Source organism: Monodelphis domestica, chromosome 1, assembly GCF_027887165.1.
Source record: "Monodelphis domestica isolate mMonDom1 chromosome 1, mMonDom1.pri, whole genome shotgun sequence".
Lineage (NCBI taxonomy): Eukaryota > Metazoa > Chordata > Mammalia > Didelphimorphia > Didelphidae > Monodelphis > Monodelphis domestica.
Window position 1 is genome coordinate 247,579,236 of NC_077227.1, and position 26,505 is coordinate 247,605,740.

The 26,505-nt window shown below is 34.5% G+C and overlaps 1 protein-coding gene across 2 annotated transcripts in view; it reads right to left on the bottom strand.

The window, feature by feature from the left end:
• The window catches only part of TSHR (thyroid stimulating hormone receptor), a 161,822-nt gene that overhangs the window by 49,473 nt on the left and 85,844 nt on the right, over positions 1 to 26,505 (bottom strand). For both annotated transcript variants that reach the window (XM_007472702.3, XM_056810608.1), the window contains 4 exons: positions 22,511 to 22,585; positions 8,257 to 8,331; positions 5,858 to 5,932; positions 417 to 494 (listed from right to left, as the gene is read on the bottom strand). In XM_007472702.3, coding sequence (XP_007472764.1) covers positions 417 to 494; positions 5,858 to 5,932; positions 8,257 to 8,331; positions 22,511 to 22,585 — 303 coding nt within the window. The remainder of the gene's footprint in view (positions 1 to 416; positions 495 to 5,857; positions 5,933 to 8,256; positions 8,332 to 22,510; positions 22,586 to 26,505) is intronic.

Below are 26,505 nucleotides of genomic sequence, written 5' to 3' on the forward strand. Positions count from 1 at the left end.
GGCTGGATTTCCCAAGCCTAGAAAGGTTCTGGTAGAAGGCATATTTTGTTAAAGCATTTAATGCTTCTGTGGAGGAGCTCTTTACAAAGAAGTGTATGGTGCTCTTTAAGCACAAAGAGCAAAATTATCCCCCCCACCCACTTTATTTAACCTCACAGTTAGAAACTGAGTTTCCCAGGTTTCAGGAGAATAAAAACAAAAGTTGCTTTTGTTAACTAGGAGTAAGCCAAGCCATTCTAAACCTGGAGTGAGCTTTGTAGCAGTACTTGGTCCCATACAAAGTGCACCCTTAAGAAACACTCCTGGGGAAACATGACATTAAGTGTATTGCGTATGCAAAACTTTCCATTCAAGCCCCACAAGAAATATGGTAATGAACTAATTAGAAAAGTGGAAGTCCCGCAGGCAATACTTACAAGGTTATGGTCTCATTGCACAGTCCATGGAAAGCATTCTCAGGAATTGAAGTGATAAAAGGGTTATCGGTAATTTCACTGCAATAAGGAAAAAAAGAAAAACCACAACAAAACATTGGATTGATCCAGTCAAAATCCATAAATTCCCTTCCAGATAATTTTTTTTAACAGTATTTTATTTGGTCATTTTCACACATTATTCATTGGAAACAAAGATAATTTTCTTTTTCTCCCCCCCACACCCCCTCCCATAGCTGACCCACGATTTCAGTGGGTGTGACATGTGTCCTTGATTCAAACCCATTTCCATGTTGTTGGTATTTGCATTAGGGTATTCATTTAGCTTCTATCCTCAGTCATGTCCCCTCAACCGCTGTAGTCAAGCACTTGCTTTTCCTCGGTGTTTTTACTCCCACAATTTGTCCTCTGCTTGTGGCTAGTGTTTTTGCTTCTAGATTCCTGCAGAATGTTCAGGGATTTTTGTATTGACACTAATGGAGGAGTCCATTACATTCGATTGTACCACAGTGTGTCAGTCTCTGTGTATAATGTTTTCCTGGTTCTCCTTTTGCTCTGCATCACTTCCTGGAGGTTGTTCCAGTCTCCATGGAATTCCTCCACTTTATTATTCCTTTTAGCACAGTATTCCATCACCAACATATACCACAATTTGTTTATCCATTACCCAATTGAAGGGCATCCCCTCATTTTCCAATTTTTGGCCACCACAAAGAACGCAGCTATGAATATTCTTGTACACATCTTTTTCCTTATTATCTCTTTGGGGTACAAACCCAACAGTGCTATGGCTGGATCAAAGGGCAGACAGTCTTCTATTGCCCTTTGGGCATAGTTCCAAATTACCCTCCAGAATGGTTGGATCAATTCACAACTCCACCAGCAATGAATTAATGTCCAGACTTTGCCAAATCCCCTCCAGCATTCATTACTTTCCATAGCTGTCAGCTTTTGGTTACAATGGTTTTGTTTGTACAAAAACTTTTTAATTTGATGTAATCAAAATTGTTTATTTTACATTTTGTGACTCTTTCTATGTCTTGCTTTGTTTTAAAGTCTTTCCCTTCCCACAGGTCTGACATGTATATTATTCTGTGTTCACCTAATTTGCTTATAGTTTCCTTCTTTATGTTCAAGTCATTCACCCATTCTGAGTTTATCTTGGTGTAGGGTGTGAGGTGTTGATCCAAACCTAATCTCTCCCACACTGTCTTCCAGTTTTCCCAGCAGTTTTTGTCAAATAGTGGGTTTTGTCCCAGAAGCTGGGGTCTTTGAGTTTGTCAAAGACTGTCTTGCTGAGGTCACTTACCCCAAGTCTATTCCACTGATCCTCTTTTCTGTCTCTTAGCCAGTACCAAATTGTTTTGATGACCACTGCTTTATAATAGAGTTTGAGATCTGGGACTGCAAGGCCACCTTCCTTTGTATTTTTTTTTTCATTATTTCCCTGGATATCCTTGACCCTTTATTCTTCCAAATGAACTTTGTTATGGTATTTTTTTTCTAAATCAGTAAAAAAAATTTTTGGAAGTTCGATGGGTATGGCACTAAATAAGTTTGGGTAGGATGGTCATTTTTATTATATTGGCTCGTCCTACCCATGAGCAATTAATGTTTTTCCAATTGCTCAGGTCTAGTTTTAGTTGTATGGAGAGTGTTTTGTAGTTGTGTTCATATAGTTCCTTTGTTTGTCTCAGGAGATAGATTCCTAAGTATTTTATTTTGTCTGAGGTGATTTTGAATGGGATTTCTCTTTCTAATTCTTGCTGCTGAGCTGTGTTGGAAAATATAGAGATGCTGATGACTTATATGGGTTTATTTTGTATCTTGCAACTTTGCTAAAGTTGTTGATTATTTCAACTAGCATTTTGGTTGATTCTCTAGGATTCTTTAAGTAAACCATCATATCATCTGCAAAGAGTGATAACTTGGTCCCCTCCTTGCCTATTTTAATGCCTTTGATTTCTTTTTCTTCTCTAATTGCTACTGCTAGTGTTTCTAGTACAATGTCAAATAGTAGAGGTGATAATGGGCATCCTTGTTTCACTCCTGATCTTACTGGGAATGCATCTAGTTTATCCCCATTGCAGATGATGTTAGCTGATGGTTTTTGATATATACTGTTTATTATTTAAAGGAATGACCCTTCTGTTCCTATGCTTTCTAGTGTTTTTAATAGGAATGGGTGTTGTATTTTATAAAAGGCTTTTTCTGCGTCTATTGAGATAATCATGTGATTTTTGTTGGTTTGCTTGTTGATGTGGTCGATTATGTGGATGGTTTTCCTAATATTGAAGCAGCCCTGCATTCCTGGTATAAATCCTACTTGATCATAGTGAATGACCCTCCTGATCACTTGCTGGAGTCTTTTTGCTAGTATCCTATTTAAGATTTTTGCATCTATATTTATTAGGGAGATTGGTCTATAGTTTTCTTTCTCTGTTTTTGACTTGCCTGGCTTTGGAATCAATACAATGTTTGTGTCATAAAAGGAATTTTGTAGAACTCCCTCTTATTATGTCAAATAGTTTGTATAGTATTTGGATTAGCTGTTCTTTGAATGTTTGATAGAATTCACTTGTGAATCCATCAGGCCCTGGGGATTTTTTCTTAGGGAGTTCTTTGATGGCCTATTGGATTTCTTTTCTGATATGGGATTATTTAAGAATTCCATTTCTTCTCCAGATAATTGTTATCCCAAATAATTTCCATTTTAGTTCCTTGGAGCCTTTGAAGTCAGTTTCTTTTTTGAGTCTGCTCCAATGAAATCTCAGTCCAATAGGCTGATCAGTGTTAATGAGTCAAGAATTTATAAGGTAAAATTGTGCATTCCTCAAATGAATAATAAGGTCCTCAACTGACAAATTATCTAAAAAGAGATGGTATTGGTTAATATTGAAATTTTCCAACAGTGCAATGGCTACAAAAAGGGTTGGAGAAAGGTGTGAAAGGAAAGAAAGGCATGGAGAAAAGGGGTGGTTAAAAATTGCAAGACTAAAAAATGAAGGTCAAAAATTTTTTTTTATGTAATTGAGGGGAAAAAACAAAATATTAATTAAAATGCTGATACAGATTGGATTTAGGAATAGCTAATTTAAAAAAATTTGGAAGCCTTAACCAGAAGTACCTTACTGGCTTAATTTTGCTAGATATATGGCTCTTTGGAATTTCTTTAAGCCAGTATAGTGTCTTGAAAATTACTTGACCCTTCCTAGGTAGTTTGACACTTAAGTTTCATGATTTATTAGTTCAAATAGAAGCCTGGGAGTTGGTACTTCTGATAACATATTCAGATATTGCTAACTCCTCTTCAAAAACTTGAGCTGTAGACTTCTCTGCAACTGACTTTTACCATTTGTACATTGAGAATAAGTACTACAAAATGCCTGATAAGGTTATAAAAAGAGATAGTTTGGGGTAAGGGAGGAATCAGAAGACACAGAAAGTCAGTAAATATTTTTTAGTCCAGTGTAGACCTTAGGATTTAAAGCTGAGATCATCTAACTGTCCAAATACTTCATTTTACAGAGGAAGAGACTGAAACCCAGAGCACATCAAGTGATTTGCCAAAAGTACGCTGCTATTGGAATAGGAAATGGTTAACCTACCTTTGGCAAGAAAAAGAGCAATATCTTTGCCAAGAAAACCCCAAATAGGGTTATGAAGAGTCAGGAAGACTAAAATGACTGTATAATAACAACACCGGTAATAAAAAGGACTAGGATTGGAACCTGGATCCCTTGACTTTAAATTCAATGCTCTTTCACTATACCACACTGGGTGTTACCCATAAAGAAATGTAGGCTAAGAAAATTTATACCACACTGAGTGTTACCCATAAGGAAATGTAGGCTAAGAAAATTTAAGGAATTTGCACAGGGTCACACAACTAATAAAGAGTAGAATTGGGATGAAATCTTACATTTTCATTTATCCAACAAACAAATTTTTCAATGCCTGGGTCCTCTGGTCTAAGTTTATAGCTACTACCTTACTTATTCTCTTTAAATCACGATGTTGTGCAGTGCTAGAGGTGAACCCCTAGGGTTCAGGAAGGATACCTTTTGCAAGAACACAAGACTCCAAAACTTAGCTTAAAAATAAAAAGAGAAATGTATTAATTTCGAAAGTAATGTTGAGTCTGGCCAGGAGGATAGTATAAGTGGAACAGCAAGATGAAAAGCTGCTCCCAGAATCCATCAATTCTGGGGATTATATACTTTTTACACCAGTGGGGAACATGATGTGTCATGGTGTGGACATGATTCTAGAGTGGTAAACACTTGGGCATTTGATGAGATGGGGTTTGGCCATCTGACCGGAGTCTACCTGAAGACCCTCATAGTTTAGGGGACAGATGGATGCCTGATATACAGTCTGATGGTATTGTGGTATAGCCTGGAGGTGCATTTCTATATCTATCTCAAATCTAAAGAATGATTCAAGGAGGATAATAATCTCATGGTCTTATAGAAGTAATCAGATGTTCTTGGGTTAGGAGTCACAAGGACAGAAGGGAGCAAAGGAATTTCCCTGCTTACAGTTTGCCTGGGTTTTGGGGGTACCATGCCAAATCTGGTATGAGGCATCATTAGGTAGTATTTCAAGTTACAAAATAGGGGGAAGTCCATAGCTCATGTGTGCATAAAAAATTTAGCAACAGCTGAACTGACAGGAAACTCCCAAGTTTTTCTTTGAACTAAATCACTGCATTTCTTCATTGTTCAACTGTTTCATTAAATATATCCTGCTGAACCTCAGACAGTTTTGGAAAGGGACATAGGGTAAATGCAAGGCTTGTTTTTGTTTTCTATTAATATGTTTGGTTTTGTTTGGTAAAATACTTAGAGTTTTATGTAAAATTAGATACTATATATTGTATTGCCATTGATCTATCTTTGGTGAAGCTTATTAACTCATAAGAAAACTTTTGAGAACATACCTTGACTACTTCAAGATTAAATAAAACAAATATGCAAGTGAAAATGCTTATCAAAATTAAGACATTATTACTACAAGTGCTACTACTATAAAATATAAACAATAATTATAAATAGAGGTATTATATTGTGATAGTCTACAGAATGCTTGCAAATCTATCAAGTCATAGATAGGTTGCTATTTGTACTGAAGAAGGAAATTTCCACTCTGAGATGTTCCTACGCTGAAGAAATCATAGATTCCTTGTATATTTGTTATTAGGAATAATAAGGAATTGGATTATCATGAGAATTCTAATCTTGAAATTGTTTTGTCATCCTGAAGTGAAAAGAATTGAGGTGCAAAACACCAATACAATTTTGCCAAAACAATGTGATTTTTAATAGTATTTAGATTTTAAATTTCCAATTTCCTTTAAAAAAAAGATTTACTAACTGATATCTTTGAAGTTGATAATGTTGAAAGGATATGTGCATACTTACAGTATAAAGAACACATCAGTTGAATCAATTTTGGTCAAGTCTGGAAATATTTTAAGTCCTGTATTGAAAATCCCACTAAATTATACAAAGAAACAAAGATAGATATTAGGGTTAAGAAAAACAACACAAACATGCATCAAACATATTATGCCATTTCTGACTCATTCCTTTGTTGATTTTTGTCATTCAGATTTCTCAAAAAATGTGACATTCCTTCGTCCTTGGTTTTTTCCTCACTTCAAGAATTTTTGTTTTGTTTTGTTTTCCTTCTAAATAGGGTTACTAATTCCTTGATTAGCTGTATAAACTTTGACTTATGAATACTTTCAGACCAATCATTATAATTTTTGTTATTAGTATTTTTGCTGTTCTTAACAAATGGTCAAAGGACATGAATAGACATTTTCAGACGAAGAAATCAAAACTATCAATAAGAACATGAAAAAGTGTTCTAAATATCACATAATAAGAGAAATTCAAATAAAAATAATTCTGAGGTACCACCTCACACCTAGCAGATGGGCCAATATGACAGTAAAGGAAAATAATAAATGTTGGAGAGAATGTGGCAAAATTAGGACACTAATGCATTACTGGTGGAATTGTGAATTAATCCAACCATTCTGAAAGGCAATTTGGAATTATGTGCAAAGGGCCTTAAAAGAATGTATACCCTTTGATCCAGCAGTATATATCACTACTGGGTTTGTACCCCAAAGAGATAATAATGAAAAACGTTTGTACAAAAAAATATTCATAGCCAAGCTCTTTGTGGTTGCAAAAAATTGGAAAGTGGAGGGGGCGGTATCCCTCAACTGGGGAATGGATGAACAAATTGTGGTATCTGATGGTAATGGAATACTATTGTGCTGTAATGCTGGGAGCCATTAGGCCACAACAGCTTGACAGAGTCACACATGGTAGCTAAGGAGGCCAGAGTGGCCCTTGGCAAAATGTGATTGCCCACTCAGTCCCCCTTACATGACCTCTCTCACCAATGCCCCTTACCTATGGAATTGGCATGATTATTATTCCCCATAGTCTCAGAAGGAATAATGCAGGAGCAAAATCCCTGTACCTTAATTCTCTAAAACATCACCAAAAGATCAGACCCTCAAACCCTATTGCAAAAAACTATCATGGGTTAACTTTTACTTAGGTACATAATCCCCAGTGAAACCACAGCTACAGGCCAAGCTCAGAATTTTCCCACTCACAGAAACCTATTCTCATGAAGCCAGCATACAAATCAATCATAAAGGCCCATACAAAATGTGCAGGTATACTTCAGGTACACCAAGCTTCAATATGCCTCAGTGACTAAACTTCACAAACCAGTAACTCACCAGTGGGAAACTCTCTAGTGAATCCTGAGAAATAACCAGTCTAATATTAAATTTGAATTGTGTTACCAGTACCCCTCAAACTCAATTATATGATTGTTGAATTGTCTTTTAAGAACATTTGATTAATTATTCCATTTTATTAAAAGCAATAAGTAATTTTCCTTGATTGTTTGTAAGCTCAAAACTCCTCACAGGGTAGTGAGAAAATTAAGCCACCTGTGACTAAATCATTTATCTTGTGTGGAATCTTTATGCTGTCTGGAATCACAATACAAGACTATAGAATATTAATCAAGTGGATTTGTTGAAGGTTAATGTATCATTTTTCCAATTATCTCCATTTGAACATGTGTGTTAGGTAATGTATCTGTGTGCCAAGAAAATGGGTATAAAAATAAACACCAGGCCTGGGGATGGCAGAGCAGCTATCAGATGCAAAGCAATCCCATGGCTGTAATGAGTAAACTGTCTTCCATTTGTTATTTTCTTGACTAATTGTTGGCCACCTGTCGGGAACCCCTGGAGTCTCGAGTGAGGCTGGACCTTGCCTATGGCACTGTAAGGAATGATGAACTGGAGGAATTCTATATGAACTGGAATGACCTCCAGAAACTGATACAGAATGAAATAAGCAGAACCAAGAGAACATTGTACACAGAAAATGAAACATTGTGGAACAATCCAATATAATAGACTTTAATAGTAGTAGTAATACAATAATTCAGGACATTCCTGAAGGATTTATGAGAAAGAATACTATCCACATTGAGAGAAAGAACTATGAGAGTAGAAACTCAAAAGAAAAACTCATGACTTATCACTTTGTTTATATGGATATATGAATTGGAGTTTTGGCTCTATGGAAAAAATGAATAATGTAGAAATAGGTATCAAATGATAACATTTGTACAACCCATTGAAATTGCTTATTGGCTCTGGGAGGGGGGAGAGAAGGAAGGAGGGAAAGAAAATTAATCATGTAAACATAGTAAAATATTTTTTAAAAATTAAATAATAATTTTTTTTAAGTAACGAACAAATTGTAATACTTACAGGAATTTTAAGAGAGGCAGTTCTTTTAGGGCATCAGGATCTATGTAAGTTAAACTTCTAGTATTTCTAATTTCTCTGCAAAAATTAAAATGAACAAATTCACAAACTGAAGAATATTGTGCCAAATATAATATCTGAGCTTTTTCTTCATTAGCCATAAAACCCAAGGAAACAAGACATAAAGAGAACCCAGACCCCCCCCTCCCAATGATTTTGAATTAGGAGATAGGAATAACTACTAGCAAAAGGACAACAAATTGCTTTCAACTCAGGGAAGAGCGGCCTGTACATTCTTTGCTGCCCATGTAGCTAGGCTACTTCTTGGATCTTTACTGCTAGCTTTGAACTGACTCTAGTTAAAGTATAGTAGTGGGGGATATTTGTTTTGGTTGTATTCACAGTACTTTTTTGTTTCCCTTTAGGCCTAATTGGGCAAAAAAAAAATACAAAAAAGCCCACACCAATCTAGCCACAGTAGTGCTGGAGGTAGTGGCAAACACCATTATTGTTGTTTACAATAGCGGCAATAAAAAGCAAAAGAGCACATTCATGAGTGGAAGTTTGAGTGCCTAGGATGATCAGTAAAAAGCATGGCAATGGAAGCCATTATTTTCTAAGCATATTGCCAGTTCAGAAGGAATAAGTCTTTATTGCTCACTAAGGATTATTAGTAGTTATAGGACTCTTGGTTTGTTTGCCACTTCACCTACAAAACTCTTTCCCAGGGTGATTGACAGGTAGCAGAAGCAACCAGTTTGAGTTTTTCCTATTAGAGATTCCTTCTGCTTAAGTGCTAATGACAAGAAAGGACCTGAATATTCTCCAGACTGGCTAGTCAGATCCTCCAGAATTCAAATTTAGATGTATCTCAAAACATTTTCTGCAAATTATTGGCTCATAATGAGTGCTTATTTTCCTATCCCCCCCACCCTTCTCTTTCACTGTCTGGCTATCTATCTATCTATCTATCTATCTATCTATCTATCTATCTATCTATCTATCTATCCATCCATCCATCCATCTAGTGTCCATAGTACAATAATAAGAACTTAATGTTCTATCTATCCATACACTTATTATCTATTATCTACTAAGGGATCTATTTGCAGCATTTCCAAAGCTAACACCTTTCAGACTTTTCATTATGCATTTAATAAGAAAATTATATTATGCTACAAATATGACCAAAATTTAAAGTGGCAATAAAAAAAAACCCAGTAATATAGACATAGATATTTAGAAATGGACTTCCAATAATGCTTCATTGAAAACTAAGTAAGCTAGATTTTTCCTAACTGGAAAAAGTGAATTTAACAGTAAAATAAACAAATGTGGGCAAAGAAACAAATCTCTCCAACCCCATCTCAAATAAAAACCTTAAGTAAGCTCAAAGCAGATATGATTGACACCAGTTTTGGCCAGTTATATCTGACCAAGAGAAGTTCATATTTAACTAGGGATTAAGTAATAGGGAATATTTAACCCTTAATATGAAATAGTTAAAAGGGTTTTGCACTATGATGCTATATAATAATAAGAGTTTGTTTTGACTTCCACATCTGACATTTTACTATGTGACTAACAGCTCTGTACTATATAGCTTCCTTGACTGCAAAAATGTTGATTAAAAATATTTTCTACACACTTTACAGGATGGTAGTGGAGCTCAAATAAGTGTGATCAATATCAGTGAGAGATGCATTCTGGAAAATATGGCAACTAGAAGCCAGTGAGAGGAGTCAGTGTGCTAGAAGGTGCTGAAATTGTACAATGGACAGATCAAGAAATGGAAATGGAAGAAAATAGACCATCGTGGGACACAAACTCTGTGTGCATTGTGAAGAGAGAAAAAGTTCAGGGGTGGTAGGATACAAAATAATTCAAATCAATTATAGCTTGACTAAGTTCAAGAGAATACAAATGTTAATAGTATAACAGAAAGACCAGCAAGCATACCACTATTCCTAACTCCTCAAAAAAAAAAACAAACCTCTTCCGAATTTTTCTGTTTCTACTATCTTTCTACTCTGATCCCTATTCCAAAATCACAGAACAGCCCTGATTCTTTTAATCAGATCAATTTTTACTTTGGCTTTGTCTGGAATCATGATTGCTACTCCTTTTTTTTTTTTACTTTAGAGAGGCATAATATATTCTCCTCGAGCCTTTTGTCTTGAATCTGTGTGTGTCACCTTGCCTCAAATGTGTTTCTTGTAAACAACATATAGTAGGATTCTGGTTTTTAATACACTCTGTCTATCCACTTCTGTTTAATGGGTGAGTTCAACCCATTCACATTAAGTGTTATGATTACTAACTGTGTATTGCCCCCCATCGTATTATCCCTTTTGGATCCAAACAGCCCTAATTCTAAATAAATTGTGTTAATGAGGTTTTAATTTAAAAAAAATCATTATTAAGAATTGCATTAGTAAAACCAAAAAAAAAAAAAACAATCAGCCCAGTATCAAGAGATTTTGGTAAGAGAAATAAGTATGTGTAGAGAAAGACCTGAGCGGACAACAGCAACCCTGAAATAGCAAAATATTGGAACTAAATGGCCAAGATATAGGGAGAAAAAATTGCACAAATCTGTTTATGCTGACTTCCAAAAGGGATATAGAAGGAGAGGACAGATAAAGAGGGAAAAATTTTTTTTCACACACTCATATGAGTCAGGTAGGACCTCATTGTTCAAGGGAAGGTTTGCTGTGAAGTTGTTTCATAGAAGATGAGTAAACTGCCACTGTGGTCATTCTTCCACACTTATGTTTATGGGATTTCATCAAAAGAAAAGAGCAAAACCAAAATAATTTGTCATCTTCAGGATAATTACTTTATGGGATAACAGTTTCAAGAATATATTGATCTATGAAAGTCTGAAAAATCTTTCAGAAGAGAAACAGGTGAAATAGGTGAAGAGAAAAGTGATAAAAATTTTAATCAAGCAGTCACTTGTTCTTATCGAACAAAGTAGTATGGCAGTGAAGGATGTCACTGGTTTAGAGTAATTGCTTATTTAAAAAACATGGGAAAGAATAATGCAAGATTATAGGTGGTAGTATATAAAAAATAGCAAAAAGCAGTCAAGAAGAAAATAAATCTACAGTTGGACTAGAGATTTATCCAGGTCAGATCATTCTATATTTGAATGCATTTGTATGTGAAGGTAGGAAGTTAACAATTAGAAGTGAAATGGAATGAATAAGCCAACATCCATAAGGATTTGTTCTCATAAATACTAATAAGAGAACAACCACATTTGGACTCCACTGCCTCCGTACTCTATTAATCAACCAATAGACATATATTAAATTACTATATTATGGGCTATACATTTAACTAACCTATGAGGTGAAGGAGTAGTAATGGTACTTAAAAAGAAAAGTGGCAAGGTCTGATCAAGTATAAAAGACCATACTAGAATTAACATAGTTTTAAAGGCTCTCAGGGATTGTTTTTCCAAGATATCCTAGAGATGATTTCAAAAGAAAGGAAAAAATCAGAGACAATACTTAAACCAAACAGAGGTAACTGAGAAACTATCAAGAAGTATAGACCTTTCTTATTTCTATAAAATCTTTTAGAGGACATTATGATTGTTAAGGTTATCATAGGTGAAAAGTGGAAAGCTTTTCTACTACAGAGCTATGAGATGTAAAGAATAAAAGCTCCTATCATGGCTATTAAAATTTTTAAAGCAATTTATTCATGGTACAAAATATCACTTTAAAAGTTGTCCTTAAACAAAACTATACTATTTATATGTTAAAATTATACAAGACTGAACAACAGATGTGATCTTAGAGATAATTTTGTTTTTTGGCTTGCTGAGTATTCACATAAAAAAAGGCAATACTAGGAACAGAAAACTACATGCTCATGCAAAGTCTTCTTGTTTCTAGTAGATTAAAAAGCTCCAGAAACAATGAGTCATGAAAATAAATGAAGTACAATAACAATACTATTAATGTAAAACATTCTATTAAGGTTGTTTAATAAGAATACTATGTATAATTTCTATAGCACGTGACATTTCTTCTTTTTTTTTTAGTTTTCTTTTAGTTTCTGTTATTTTGCTGGAGCCCTTTATCTACTGCTTTATTCTATACCTGTAAAGTAAACCACAATCTCCATGATCATTCTAATTTATTATGAAATTGCCAATAATCAGGTATATAATTTATATCAATTTTTATTGCTTCCTGTCCTTTAAAATCATTCATAATTGAAAGATGATGTTGGTCCTTGGCTAAGTATTTTTTCTAATAAAACAAAGCAAATCACACATAAAAAATTCTCAGGCAGGGGTAAGAGTGGTTTCTACCTCCTCCTACTCTCACAGCTCCTACTGCACCAAAAGATATGCAATAAATAGGGTACTTTGCCTCAACAAAGAAATGATGTTTGTTTGGGAAAGTGGATGTTGAAAGGGCTACAGCTTTTGAGTTACTGTGAAGTGATTCAGTTTATTGCATTCTTGCTTTTTTTTTCCTCAGAAGAAATTGAACAGGATCCAACTTGAAATTTGTGTTTTGTTCAGAATTTTTCTGAATATATCAATTGTGTTTGAACAAATTCACTTTTTCCAAAACATAGGTTAGTGTAGGACTGCTTATTATTAATGATAAAATCAGTACCTCATACCTTAGGAGTCAATTAGTTCATCCCACTTAGAATCCTGTTACTTACTAGTGTGATTTCTAGCTTGATATCTCAAGTGGAATGAACCAGTCAGTATGAATCTTAGAGATAAAAGGAACTTATAAAAATCATTTGCATTATTTTTTATTTTTTTCATTTTGTAGAGGAGGAAACTTGAGACCCAGAGAGAATAATTTACTTGATTCAGAATTGACTGTACCATTAGAGTTACTGTCAGTGACTTGAAAAATCACAGAGATTGAAAAGGTTACACAATACTGGGGACAGGCAAATGTTAGGTAAATGTCCCCAATCTCAAAAGAAGGGAAGAAGGAAAATGCACACTAGAGGCCAATGAGCCTCCCTTCAATTCAGGGCAAAATTCTATTATTATTTTTATTAAAGGATAGCATGTGAAAAGTAAACCATAAGATCCAGAAAGAATTCAGAATGGACATGACATGCCAGACTCACCAGATTTCCTTTTTGAACAATGTTATTACATTAATAATACAAGAAAATACTAGACATATATGGTACATCTTTAGTAAGGCATTTAACTATATCTCATGTGTAAGAGAGACAGACAGGCAGGCAGACAGGCAGAGAAAAGAAGGGAGGGAGGGAGGAAGATTAGGTTTATTATGAAATTAGATGGATTTAGAATGATTTAATGATCAGATTAGAAAAAGGGTTCATTTCCTTCTTTATTTCCTCATCTTGGCTGCACTCCTTTGAATCTCTCCATTATATCCCCTAAGAACCTCATCATCAGGAACCTCATCATTGAATTTTATCAAGATAAAATCAGTCTTGGTACTTGAGACCTCATCGGTACCCTTTGCCCTTCTGATCAGAGGAAAGAGCAATGAGTTCCTCCCAAAAGCTCCTCTTAAAGAAGGCACTCCAGTCAACCATCTCTTTAATCTCTTTATTTCCCACCTGGCTGTACTTTTTTGGGGGATCTTCTCCATCATGCTTCTATGCCAAGGCAACTTTCCTTTCAGCTTCCTTTTGAATGTTTTCTTCCTTTACATTATAAACTCCTTGAAATCAGGTGTCATCCTTTTTTTTTTGGTATTTCCAGAATATTTTATTCCTACTTGGCACAATGCCTGGCACATAGTAGATGCTTAATAAATGTTTATTGACCGAGGAGTTTGATGTTAATACAAAGGGAAAGTTCTTGATTGAACAATTAATATGTCCTTTGCCCTATGCTTTCCTTTTTTTCTTAAAAAAACAAAACAAAATCTGACCTTATGTCTTAGAATTCATACTAAATATCAGTTCTAACCAGAAGACTGGTAAAGGTTAGGCAATTCTGGTTAAGTGACTTGCCCAGGGTCATACAGCTAGGAGTTGAACCCAGAACCTACTTTTTCTAGGTCTGACTCTGTGAAGATTGGATTTAGCCATCTTCTGATTGTAACAATGAAGATACTTAGATCTTACTTTATGGTGAAGATGAAATTTTAATCTCCTGATTGTAACAATGAAGGTACTTAGTTCTTACTTCATAGTGAAGCTAGAACTTTAAGCTACAATCTATTTTTTGATCTTACTACAAAAAGGTGTTAAGTAACTACAAAAGGTGAACTAACAAAGAAGTATTAAGTAACTCAAAAAGATATAATCTAACCAAAGAAGATGAGAACTAACGAATGGGCAGTCCTGGAGAAAAGCAACTGATGTGATTGGTAGATGTGAAAATTTAGAGGAGGGGATACAAGAGTAAAAGATCTATAAAAGAGGATGAAACATTCAGATTGGGACATTCATTTTGAGAATATACTTTCCTTTGGACATTTTTTAAGACTATCATCTTTGGTGAGTGAAAAGCTGACTTAGTGACCCCACCTTTCTGGAGCATGAAGCCTCCAGGAAAGGCCCAAACTTCGTGAGACTCTCTTCCCCTGGCTAGGACTTAAAAATTCTAACTAGAAATCAGTTTTTTCTCTCTCTCTCTCATTTCTTAATTCCTTTCCTCTATATTAATTAAAATCACCATAAATTTCCAACTGACTTGGGTATTTTTATTTGGGATATTCCCTGGCAACCAAAAATTAATTTAGATTAGGTCACAACCCTAAAATTATCCTTGCAACTCTTTCTCCACTGTGTCATCTAGCTGCCCCTGTCCTAGCTTTTCAAAATTTCTGTCAGTTGCTTGCTAGATGAAAACATAATTTGGGTTTTCATTTTTCTTTTCATTGAAGGGATTGTGAGGAGAGCTTTTAAATTAAAACAAGAAAAATTGATGATAAATGTGCAAGTGGAACAATACTAGAAAGGATAGTTGGCATTCAGGATAGCAAAGTCAGGTTCAAAAAGTTCTTAATGGAATGAATCAAATGAAGTAATTTATTTAATAGACATAAGTTTAAGTTTTATAGTTGAGTCCAAAACAAATCAACTGCATAAATACAGACTTACAAAAGGAATGACTAAATAATACTTTGCCCAAAAAGGATTTAATGATTTTTATAGATTAAAAGCACAATGTGAATCAACAATGTGAGATGTTAACATAAAAAGGCCAAATAATCTGTATTAATAGAGTCACAGTGGCAGGAAGGTGACACATTGGTGAGTTCAAATCTGATCTCAGCCATTTACTAACTGTGTGACTGTAGACAAATCCCTTAACCCTGTTTGCCTCAGTTTCCTTGTCTATAAAATTAGCTGGAGAAGGAAATGGCAAACCATTTCAATATCTCTGCCAAAAAGAACCCAAATGGGGTTACAGAGAGTTGAGACACCATTAACATTAACAGAATAGTCATAGACTATGGAGCCAGGAAAGAGAATCCTGCTGTACTCTGCCTTGATCTGACCACAGCAAGAGTGTTGTGTTCCATTTTGGATCCTACATTTAAGGAAGGGTATTGACAAACTGGAGTGTATGCAGAAGCAAGGGATTAGGATAGAGAGGAGAGGGAACCATGCCATACAAGGATCAGTTGAAGGAACGGGGATGGAGTTCACATTGGAGAAAACAAGACTTTGAAGAAATATGATAGCTATCTTCCAGCATTTGAAAGGCTGCCTTGAAGAAGAGAATTTAAATTTATTCTGGTTGGATTCACAGAGAAGAGTTAGGAACTAAGGAGTGAAAGCTATGGAGGGATAGATTTCATCTCAGGTTTAGGGAAAACTTCCTCCTAGTAATGAGAGTTGTCAAAAAGTGGGATAAATTATCTTAGGAGATGAGTTTATTCACACTGGATATTTTCAAATGGAGATTGGGTAACTACTTGTCAGGGATATTGTATAGAGGGCTTCTGTTCCTGTTGGGATTAACTAGATGATCTTTTCAAGTCTCTTCCATCTCCAAGATTTAAGATTGCTGTGATTTCTCCATCTTCCTACACCCATGCCAGAAAAAGAAGAAAGAGTCGCTTGCATTTCAGTCTGGGACTGCTAGGTCTACAGCCAGGTAGCCCAAAGGTTCTTAAATTGGGGCCCATGAATTTGTTTTTTTAAAATAATATTTTGATAACAACATATCCCCTACATATTTTCATTTTGTGCATTTTAAGACATTCTGAAAGTGGGTCTGGAAGCTTTATTAGACTGCCCAAAATATCTAAGACATAAAAAAGATGAACATTTCCTGTCCTAGTCCAACATCCCAAGACATCTCAACACACCTTATCTCTATTTGAAACTTCAATCCAAATATAGAACTATTTACTTAAAGAATAAAATTTTAAGTGGAAATTTGTCTCATCTAAACCAGATCAGCTTCCTTTCTCAATAAAAAAATAAGCAATTTCTGGTTCAGCTACTCATATCAAGCCTTGGTTCCAAACATTATAGGACAGCACATAAGAGCTTCCTTTCTACCCTTTTCATATCTCTCCATACCCATAAATATAGTACCAAAGGATGGAAGATTGCAGAGACATGCAATCTGTTTTTGACATTTCAAAGTTACTGAGCACCCATGTACCTGCAAACTCTAAAGTACAAAAGAAATAGAAAATATGGTCCCTTTGTCAAAGTACATTGGAAAGAAGACTGGACTGAAATTCTAAGACTTTTCCAACCAACTAGTTAATTAATATTGGTTATTGGCTTATGCATCACAACCTCTCCAAACCTTGGTTTATTCATGTGTAAAATGAGAACATTGGAGTGGATAATCTCCAAGATCCCTCCTTGATGACGGTGGTATTATTGTCATACAGTTATCATCATCATCATCATTATTAGTATTATTATGTTGCTTTAAAGTTTGCAAAGCACTTTGCATACATTATTACATTTGAATCTTATATCAACCTTATGAGTTAGGTATTATTTTTATCCCCATTTTACTTACGAGACAACCAAGGCTGGGAGAGATTTATTACTTACTCAGGGTCATACAGTAAGTATCAGAGGCAGTATTCAGATTCAGGTCTTCTAACTCAAAGTTAGTGCTCTGTGTACTATGTTACCTATTTTCCTTTTACATTACTTCAGTCTAAAATAGGAAAACTCTGGAGAAACCACCTGCTTGATCACTCCTGCTATACTTTATTAATAATTCCCTATCTTCTTATTCTGATGAAAGAAAAAAAGTACTTTGCACAAGAACTTTTTAATATGTTACTCTTCAATTCTTCATTGGATTTAAATAAAATAGAAATTCAGATTGAATATGACATTGTTCACTGTTGAAGGGGCAGGGTTCCTGCAAATCAGCAGACTAATTTGGCATATTTTGTTGATTTAATCAAACTTGAGAGTCTGCAGTGTCTTTTTCTTTCCAAGTATCCATCCTGAATGTCAAGATGAGCCAAGAGCAAGCCTCTTGAGAAATCTACTTGCCCAATGAAATCAGTATTGTGGCAGAAATGTAAATGGTAAATTACAATCCTGGAAGAAATGGAGTTGGGGAGAGAATAAGGGGGTAAATATAGGAAAGGAGTAGAAAGAAGAGATGAAGTACTAAAAATCATTAGCTGGGAGAGCCACAATTAAGATGATGTTGTTCCTCTAAATGGTTTAATTGACCCTGAATCGTTCCACTTCAGTTTGGCCTTGGTTACTAAGTTGATGGAAGTAATGAAGTTGAACTGAGATTCCAGGCAAGGGTGGAGGTGAACTGACAAAGTCAAGAGAGACTATAACTAGAGAAAATTTCAGAACAAGACAAAATGCACCAGGTCCAGAACTGGGCTGGAGAAACTTGAATAACACCTGCTCAAACAATGCAGTTAGTTTCAAATTTTCATAAACACTAGATAATCTTACAATATCTTAAGGGAAAAAAAAGTAAAAATGACTTTGGAAGTTGTTTTAAAAAAGAAATCAGTCAAAAGACCATTAGTTAAAAAACAAACGTGAATATCATTAAACAGGCACTGTATTTCTCAGACTTGCATATCTTGGGTTTGTTTTTTTTAATTCATTCTGTTCAGAGTAATGCGAAGTGAAGTCTGACTTGGATTCAAAACATGGTGCAATTCAATCAAATTCAACAAACATGTTAAGTATCTACTATGTGCAAAGCATAACAACCTCTTTTTGTTTTTTTAAATACAATTTAAATTTGTAGAAAGGTCCTTATTCCTTATATTTTAAGGAATTTGAATGTTAACTTTGCACTTTACAATAAAAAATGTTGAGAACCAAAAAAGTTGAGAACCAAGTGACTTGGACAAAGTCACATAGGTAATGAATGGAATATATGAGAATTGAGCCCAGATTTTCTGACTGTAAATCCAGTACTTCTTCAATGACACCATGGACTTCTGTTTATTGATCATCCATTGTGCAGAATATCTTGTGCTAGATGCTCCAAAAATCTAATTCGAAAGAATTATAATGAAATGAATGACACAAGTCAAAAAAATCTGAATTCGAGGGCTGAGTACCATTTACTAGTTATTGTGACTTCAGGCAAGGTATTTCACTTCCTGAAATTGTTTCTTTATAAATTAAATGAAAGACAAAAATAATATTTGCACTTCTTACATCATAGAGTTATTAGGATTAAATGATAAAATGAATGCAAAGAACTTTGTAAGCCTTGATGCTATATAAATGACAATTATTATTTACTCTTTGATATTCTTTTCTTTTTTTCCCCTAATTCTTACCTCCTGTCTTAGAATAGATATTAACTATCAGTTTCAAGGCAGAAAAACAGTAAACTCTAGGCAATTGGGGTTAAGTGACTTGCCAGGGGTCATCACATAGTCAGAAAGTGTCTGAGGTCAAATTTGAACCCAGGACCTCCTATCTCCAAATCTGCCTCTTGGTATCATTTTTCAAGTGATGATGATATGTACGTATGCATAGTCACATATACAAACATGGCCTTAGTAAAAAATTTGAATTATTGAATTATCTCTGGGATAATAGGACATTTTGGGTGCTGAATCTAATACAATATTATAAAATAAGCATAAAACATAACAAAATGGGACAAAATGTGATATAATAATAAATTAGATGGTATGTTATTGCCTAAGTATGAAATTTTTTTTTTATTATTACAGTATATGGAATAGTAGAGAGGGCAGTATAACATAATAAATAGATAGAGATCTGGCCTCAAAGTCAAGGCAGACCATTTAGACATATTCTGGCATATTTGACTGTGTCCTTTGGCAAATCAATTAATCTTTCAATGCTCTAAGTAGTTCTCTAAATTGAAGAGAAGGTACTGATTCTCATAGAGAGAGAATTTAATTTTCTTGGGAATTGCCTCTGGGAATGAAATTACAAATCTACTCCCTATCCACATGTGTATGTAAATTTCTCTCTCTCTTTCTGCATATATATATGTGTGTGTGTGTGTGTGTGTGTGTGTGAATCAATTAATTTTAAAATATTAAAGGATTTAAATGCATTTTGGCTTTATTATAAATTGTAATTTTCCATTAAATTACTTACTTAACTCTTTATCTTTTAGGTATCATTTTGCCTTGTTATTATATGTATATATAATAAATGGAACACATAATTATAATAAGTCTATAATGGATTAAAAATTCTTTAACTTGCAAAAATTAATTGATTGACAGTTTAATTTATATCCCAAGAACTTTTTAGGTCCTTATGTCCTTGGTTTTAAAGAGTTACTGATTTGTAAGGCAAGATTTCCCTTATTTCCCAGGAAGATTTGGAAAAATTCAAAAAACCCCAAGAATTTCATGCATACTGTCTGAATTATCACAGATTTTAAATTAGTCAGGTTTTGCTGTACTTTGATAATCACCCCTGCATGTTTGTTTTAGCACCAAGACTCCAAAAACATTATGTAACAGGAGAACATAAAATAATCATATAACCAAAGAAGATATTTATAACTCAGAAGGTCTTATACTTTAGCAATTAAATAAACATAACCAATGTCAATTCAGGGAAGTTTACAGATCTCTGGGTTTGGAGAAAAGACTCAAGAGAACCCTAGCATTTGCAAAACACAACATGCGAGACACTGCATTTTAAAGTTCTGTAAGTCTCTGTGCTTTCTGGCAGGCATTCTCACATTAAAAAAAAAAATTACTGGAGTTAAGTTCTATATTTGTTGTCCATTATTAATTGATAAACATTGATTAAGTACCTACTACATGCCAGGCCTCAGTTGAACCCTGAATCATAAAGAATTTATTCCTTAGTTTTAAGACATCTGATTTATTTATCATGAGAGCATGAAATTATGGATTTGAAACCCAGCCATTTAGATTTGAATCCCAGCTCTGCTTCTTCTTATATGGATTATCTTGTACAAGTCATTTCACTTTTCTGAGATTTAATTTTCCTTCCTGTAAAATAAGGAACATGACCCTAATATACTTAAATATTCTTCCTAGCTTTAGGTTGGATGTTTCTAGGGAGCATAAAACATTTATTCTGATTTTTAAAGTGATTAAACTAACTCAAATGTTGTACCTACTCAATCCCAGCAAATATTTCATAAGGAGTCCCTTTCCACTATGGGTTTCCTTGCAATAGAGACATACCTATTTTATTAAACTTTTGTGTCTTGATTTGATAAGCAGTCTTATACTTGAGCATTAAAAAAACATTAAGTTATTCTGGCATTTTAGGTCAGGTGTCACTATAAGAGGACTTTATACCCTCAATTGAACTTCCAGTTCCTGCATTTGCTGACATTTTGGGTTATAAATACCACATATATGTATGTATACACACACATATTATATGTTTTCCTCATACATATGAAAAAATTAAGACCTTCAAGATTTAAAGGAGAATCATTGGCACATTTTTTCCCCATGAGATCTTTGATAGACAAGGACACAGGTAAAACCCAGTGGAATTGCATGCTGGCTACGGGAAGGGGGAGGGGGGAGGGGAGGGAGGGAAAGAATATGATTCTTGTAACCAAGGAATAATGTTCTAAATTGACTAAATAAAATTCCCCCCAAAATAAATAAATAAATAAGAGCTATTTACCTCAAGCAGAAAAAAAAAGTTATTTCCATAGTCATCATGTAGAAGATATATTTTTTAAAAGCTTGAAGAAAATAAAGTGAAAAAAAATGGTATGTTTAAAAAAAATAAAAATAAAAGCTTTGATAGAAAAAGAAGCAGTAAGCTATTTCTAACGCCAGCAGTAAACTTGTAAAGTTTTATTTAATCTCATTCTTTCTAGAGTACTCTTGAACTCTTTGAAGAAAAGAAAGTCCTGGTCACCTCATTATGTCGGGCAAGCATGGAGAACTGGGCTGGGAATTTTGCCCCAGAGACGGAGATCTGAGACTTGATGCTATGGATGTAAAATGAATATGACATTGAATAAATCATCATAGGTGTGTATACTGCCCGGCCACATTCTGCATTATAGTAAATGGGGCTATCTATTAGAGTTCCAAAAATTTTGCTCCAAGAAATGTTAAATTTACAAGATTCTATATAGTTATCACAATGGTAGAGAGATAAAGATGAAGCGGTAGTACTAAAGAAAGGTATATTAAGTGTATCGCCCCACATAGTTTTTGTACATTTGCTTCCAGTGACTAATAGTGGTGCAGAGATGGCACTGTGTTCCCAAAGGCTTTGCCGTAGAATGTGAGCTCAGATCAGCTCTACCAAATTAGAAACACTTCAAATGTAGGTCTACAAGTAAAGTCTGGCACCAGAGCACCAGCCTAGTGAAGTTCAGAGGCACATTGCCATTTGGTTCTCTACCAGATGAAGAATTCATTTATTGGCAATTGGCAACTCATGAAGACCTTCTAACTATGGATAGGTTTTGCCCTGTCACCTATGAAGTCAGAGAATCTGGAAATATCAAAAAGTATTTAATTCCGTTATGGAAATAAGACATCATTGGGACAAAATGACCCAAAACCATGATGGAGGTCTATGTGTGTGGGTGTGTGTAGACTTCCATCTTAGTTGTGGATCAATTTGGCCTCAGACACACTTAGATGAATAAATACACATAGATGTGTATGTGTACACACACACACACACACACACACACACACATATGCAGGTGTCTATAATAGACACCAAAAAAAAAAATTCAACTTTGACAAACAGTAGAGATTAATGATGTTCACCATAATTTGGGACATTATCCCTATTAAGTATTCAAAGATATGACTTGTCTCTGTGTAGCCAGTTTTGTTATACTTACATATGAGTCATTTTACTCAAATTGTAGAATGAATGGGCCTCCAGTCTTTGTAGAGTTACATCTATGGATAAGTAGCTAAACATCACAGAAATAAAAGAAAAAGAGAAATTAATAGTTTTAAAGTACAAACGTACCATTAATTTCTAGGTAGCCTATGAGCTAAGAACTCCAGATAATATAACAGAACTACTTTAAAATAAGATACATATATTTTTCTAGTAACATATTTTTCATGCCAAGATCTTTTACCAAAGTTTCACATAGTACTTTGCTGTAAAATGTTCTAAAATATTCTTCATTTCTCATTGGGGAGGGTGGGAAAGAATATGGATTTGAAAGCAAAATAGAATTTTTTAAATCCCCACTTATGTAATGACTTTTGTGTATTATAGTTATCTGTATTAGTGTATGTCCCTCTTCCAGAAAGTAAAAATTGCCTGAAGGCAGGAAACAGGTCTTATTTAATTTTGCATCTCCTTTAGTTTTTTTTCCCCTCAGTTTGCATCAATCTATTGGAGAAGGAGATGACCAACCACTCCAATAACCTAGGTGCCAAGAAAACTCCACAGACAGTATAGTCCAAGGAGTCACAAAGAGTCAGACATGACTGAAGAACAAAAACAAATCTCTAGTCCCAAGCATAGTGCTCTGTACACAGGTGGTCTCTGATAAATGCTTGTTGTTATCTTTCAGTTGTATATCCATCATATCCTTCTGAGAAAGGTATATAAGTTCTAGTGAGTCCTCTAAGTGCCGGCTTTGTGAGCACTGTTCACTTAGAACTAGCCTATCAAAGTTCTGTGAGAATTTATTTTTCATATAGTATATTCTTTAATTTAATTTTAATAATTTAATTATTGCTTAATTAATTAAGGGGCCTGGAATAGAAAACCCCAATCCTTGTATATTAGAGAGAATTACTGAATTGAAGTCTTGGACCTCAGGCACCATGCAGGCTACAGATTTTTGTATTTTCTTTGTCTTTAAGAATAAGTTCCTTTTCCAAAGTCTGTCTAACAGAAATATTTTACAATGATTCATTTCTGTGTACCCTAGGGATCTCTGTCTCATCTATTGGTTTGGAGAAGGGCTGACAGTTTGATCGACCACCTTAATTAGTTATTTATGAATTATAGATGTTTTGGGTTGTCCAAGAGAGGGACTGAATAATGAGCTCCTAAAACTATTTATAGACCTGCTTTGATGACCATTGGGGTGTTTGACCATGGATAGGGCCAATAACCTGTTACTTTATTGGTTATAATGCTATCCTAATCAATAAACTGATATTCTTACCAAAAATCTTTCTCTTGAAATGATTCTGATTGTAACAATTCAGAAAATTTCCATTATCACTAGAAAATTGGCCACTGGGATAATGAATTCATTTTTGGCCACAGTAATTTAGAATGGTTTTCAACTAAATTGAATATCATTAAAGAATATGTGAGGCAGCTAAGTAGTACAGTAAATGGAGCTCTGGTCCTGGAAACAGTAATAGAGCAGGATATGAATTCAAATCTAGTCTTAGACACTTACTAGCTTTGTGGCCCTAGGCAAGTTACTTAACCTCTCTCATCCTCAGTTTCTTCATCTGTAAGTTGGGGATAATTATAACATCTTCTCATTTTTGTGAGAAGGATAAAGTCAGGTAATATTTGTAAAGCATTTTGTGAGCCTTAAAAAGCTATAATAAATGCTAGCTAATATTATTGATGGAGGGAAGACTGACTTAAAGTCAGGGAGATCTAGGTTTAAAACATGCTTCTGACACATACCAGCTGTACTTCTCCAAATTAGTCATTTAACTTCTCAGTGCCATTCCAGAAATTCTCTAAGACTCTAAATTACTAATAAATAGTTAAACAGCATCAATGGGAGTGGGTTTTATGCCTGTACCAGCAGCTAGGAGATACAATGGATAGAAGGTTGGGTCCGGAGTTAGGAAGATTCATCTTCTGAGTTCAAATCCAGTCTCTAACTAGCTGTGTGATGCTAGCTTGTGACCGGGGGCAAGTCATTTAGACCTATTTGCCTCAGTTTCCTCTTATATAAAATGTATGGCAAACCATTCCAGCATCTTCATCAAGAAAATCCTAAATGGGGTCATGAAGAGACAGTCTCAACTGAAACAACTGAACAACAAAAAATCTACACCAATGAAATCATACATCTGGACTTCCTCAATGCACTCCCTCTCAAAATCATCACAATAAAAAGTAGGAAATTTTAGAAAAGGAAATAAAAATAATGGTTATAATTTTTTTAAAGAGGCAGTGAAAAAATGAGGATGGACCTGTTCAAAAATATTCATAGCCTTGCTCTTTGTGGTGGCAAAAAAAAAAGGAAAATGAGGGGGTGTCCATCAATTGGCAAATGGCTGAACAAATGGTAATATATGATGGTGATGAAATACTATTGTGCTATAAGGAATGATGAACTGGATGGTTTCTTTAAAACTGGAAAGATGTACATGAACCAATGTGGAGTGAAATAAGCAGAACCAGGAGAGCATTATATACAGTAACTGAAACATTGTAGGACGATCAAATACTTTGTTACTAATAATAATATAATGATCCAGAACAATTCTGAGGGATTTTTGAAAAGGAATGCTATTCACATCTAGAGAAAGAACTGTTGGAGTAGAAATGCAAAAGAAAACATATGATTTATCACTTATTTATTTGGGTATATGATTTAAGGCTTTAGTCTTAAAAAGATTATTCTCTTCTAAAAATGAATAATAAGGAAACAGGTTTTGAGTGATAATACAATTGAATTGCTTGTCAACTCTGGGAAGGGAGAAGGAAGAGGGAAGAGAAACAAGAAGAATCATGTAACCTTGAAAAATTTATGTGTAAATTTGTCCTTGGAATAAAATAAAGAAAAAAAGAGGCAGTGAATCCTAGGGGATGGAGATATGGTGTTGAGATAAGGATGATCTGGGGATCAAGTCCCACCTTTGATACATACTGGTTTTGTGACTAGGAAAATCACTCAACCAGTACCCTGGCCAACTCTCTAAGTCTAGAAGTTGCAGGACAATTGTCAATGTATATTGTTTGTGACATTTCCTTATTGGGAGATCTTCAGACTAACAACAACAGCAATCATAACATTGTGTCAGTCTGATAGAGTGAACTTAAGAAAAAGACTAAAATGAGGGAAAAGAAAAATCAAAGTACTGAAAGCACTAATTATACAAGTGGGACTGGTTACAAACTCTGCAATCATTTCTTCTTGATTCAAGATCAGAGAATAATATATGGAACTGGGAGATGCCTTAGAAGCATTGAGTTTTAACTCCTTCATTTTACAGGTGGGAAATTGAGACAGAAAAATGAAATGACTTCCTGAGGAACTTACCAAGAGATCTAATTTATAGCCCTCTTCAAGTAGAGTACAGAATCTCTTTAAAGCACACTTCAAAAAAGACCAATAAAAGTAAAAATTTCTCTCAAGTTTTTTAGTAGTAGGGAATAAATATCCAAATTATCTTCTCAAGAAAATGAAAGTTAATAATAATTCAAATTCCCTTCTGCAATGGAAATGACTTATGCAACAATCAGATGATTCTTTTCTTTTTTTTTAATTCAAAGATATTTCATTTTCCCAGTTACACATAATAATAATTTTAAGCATACATTTACCAAAAATTTAAGAACCAAATAGTTTCCTTCCCTTCCTCCCCTCCCCCGACTTGGAGATGTTATAAGCACTTTGATCTGGGCCATACATGTATTACCATATAAAATACACTTCTATATTGATCACTGATGTAAGAGCACACTCATACAGAACCAAAACTCCAAAATAAAACCATAAATATATTTATGTGAAAGATAGTATGCTTTGATCTGCATCTATCCAACTCCAACAGTTCTTTCTCTAGAGGTGGATAGCATTCCCCATCATAAGTCTTTCAGGGTTATCCCAGATCATTGTATTTCTGAGAGTAGCCAAGTTCCCATGGTTGATCATTGTACATGATT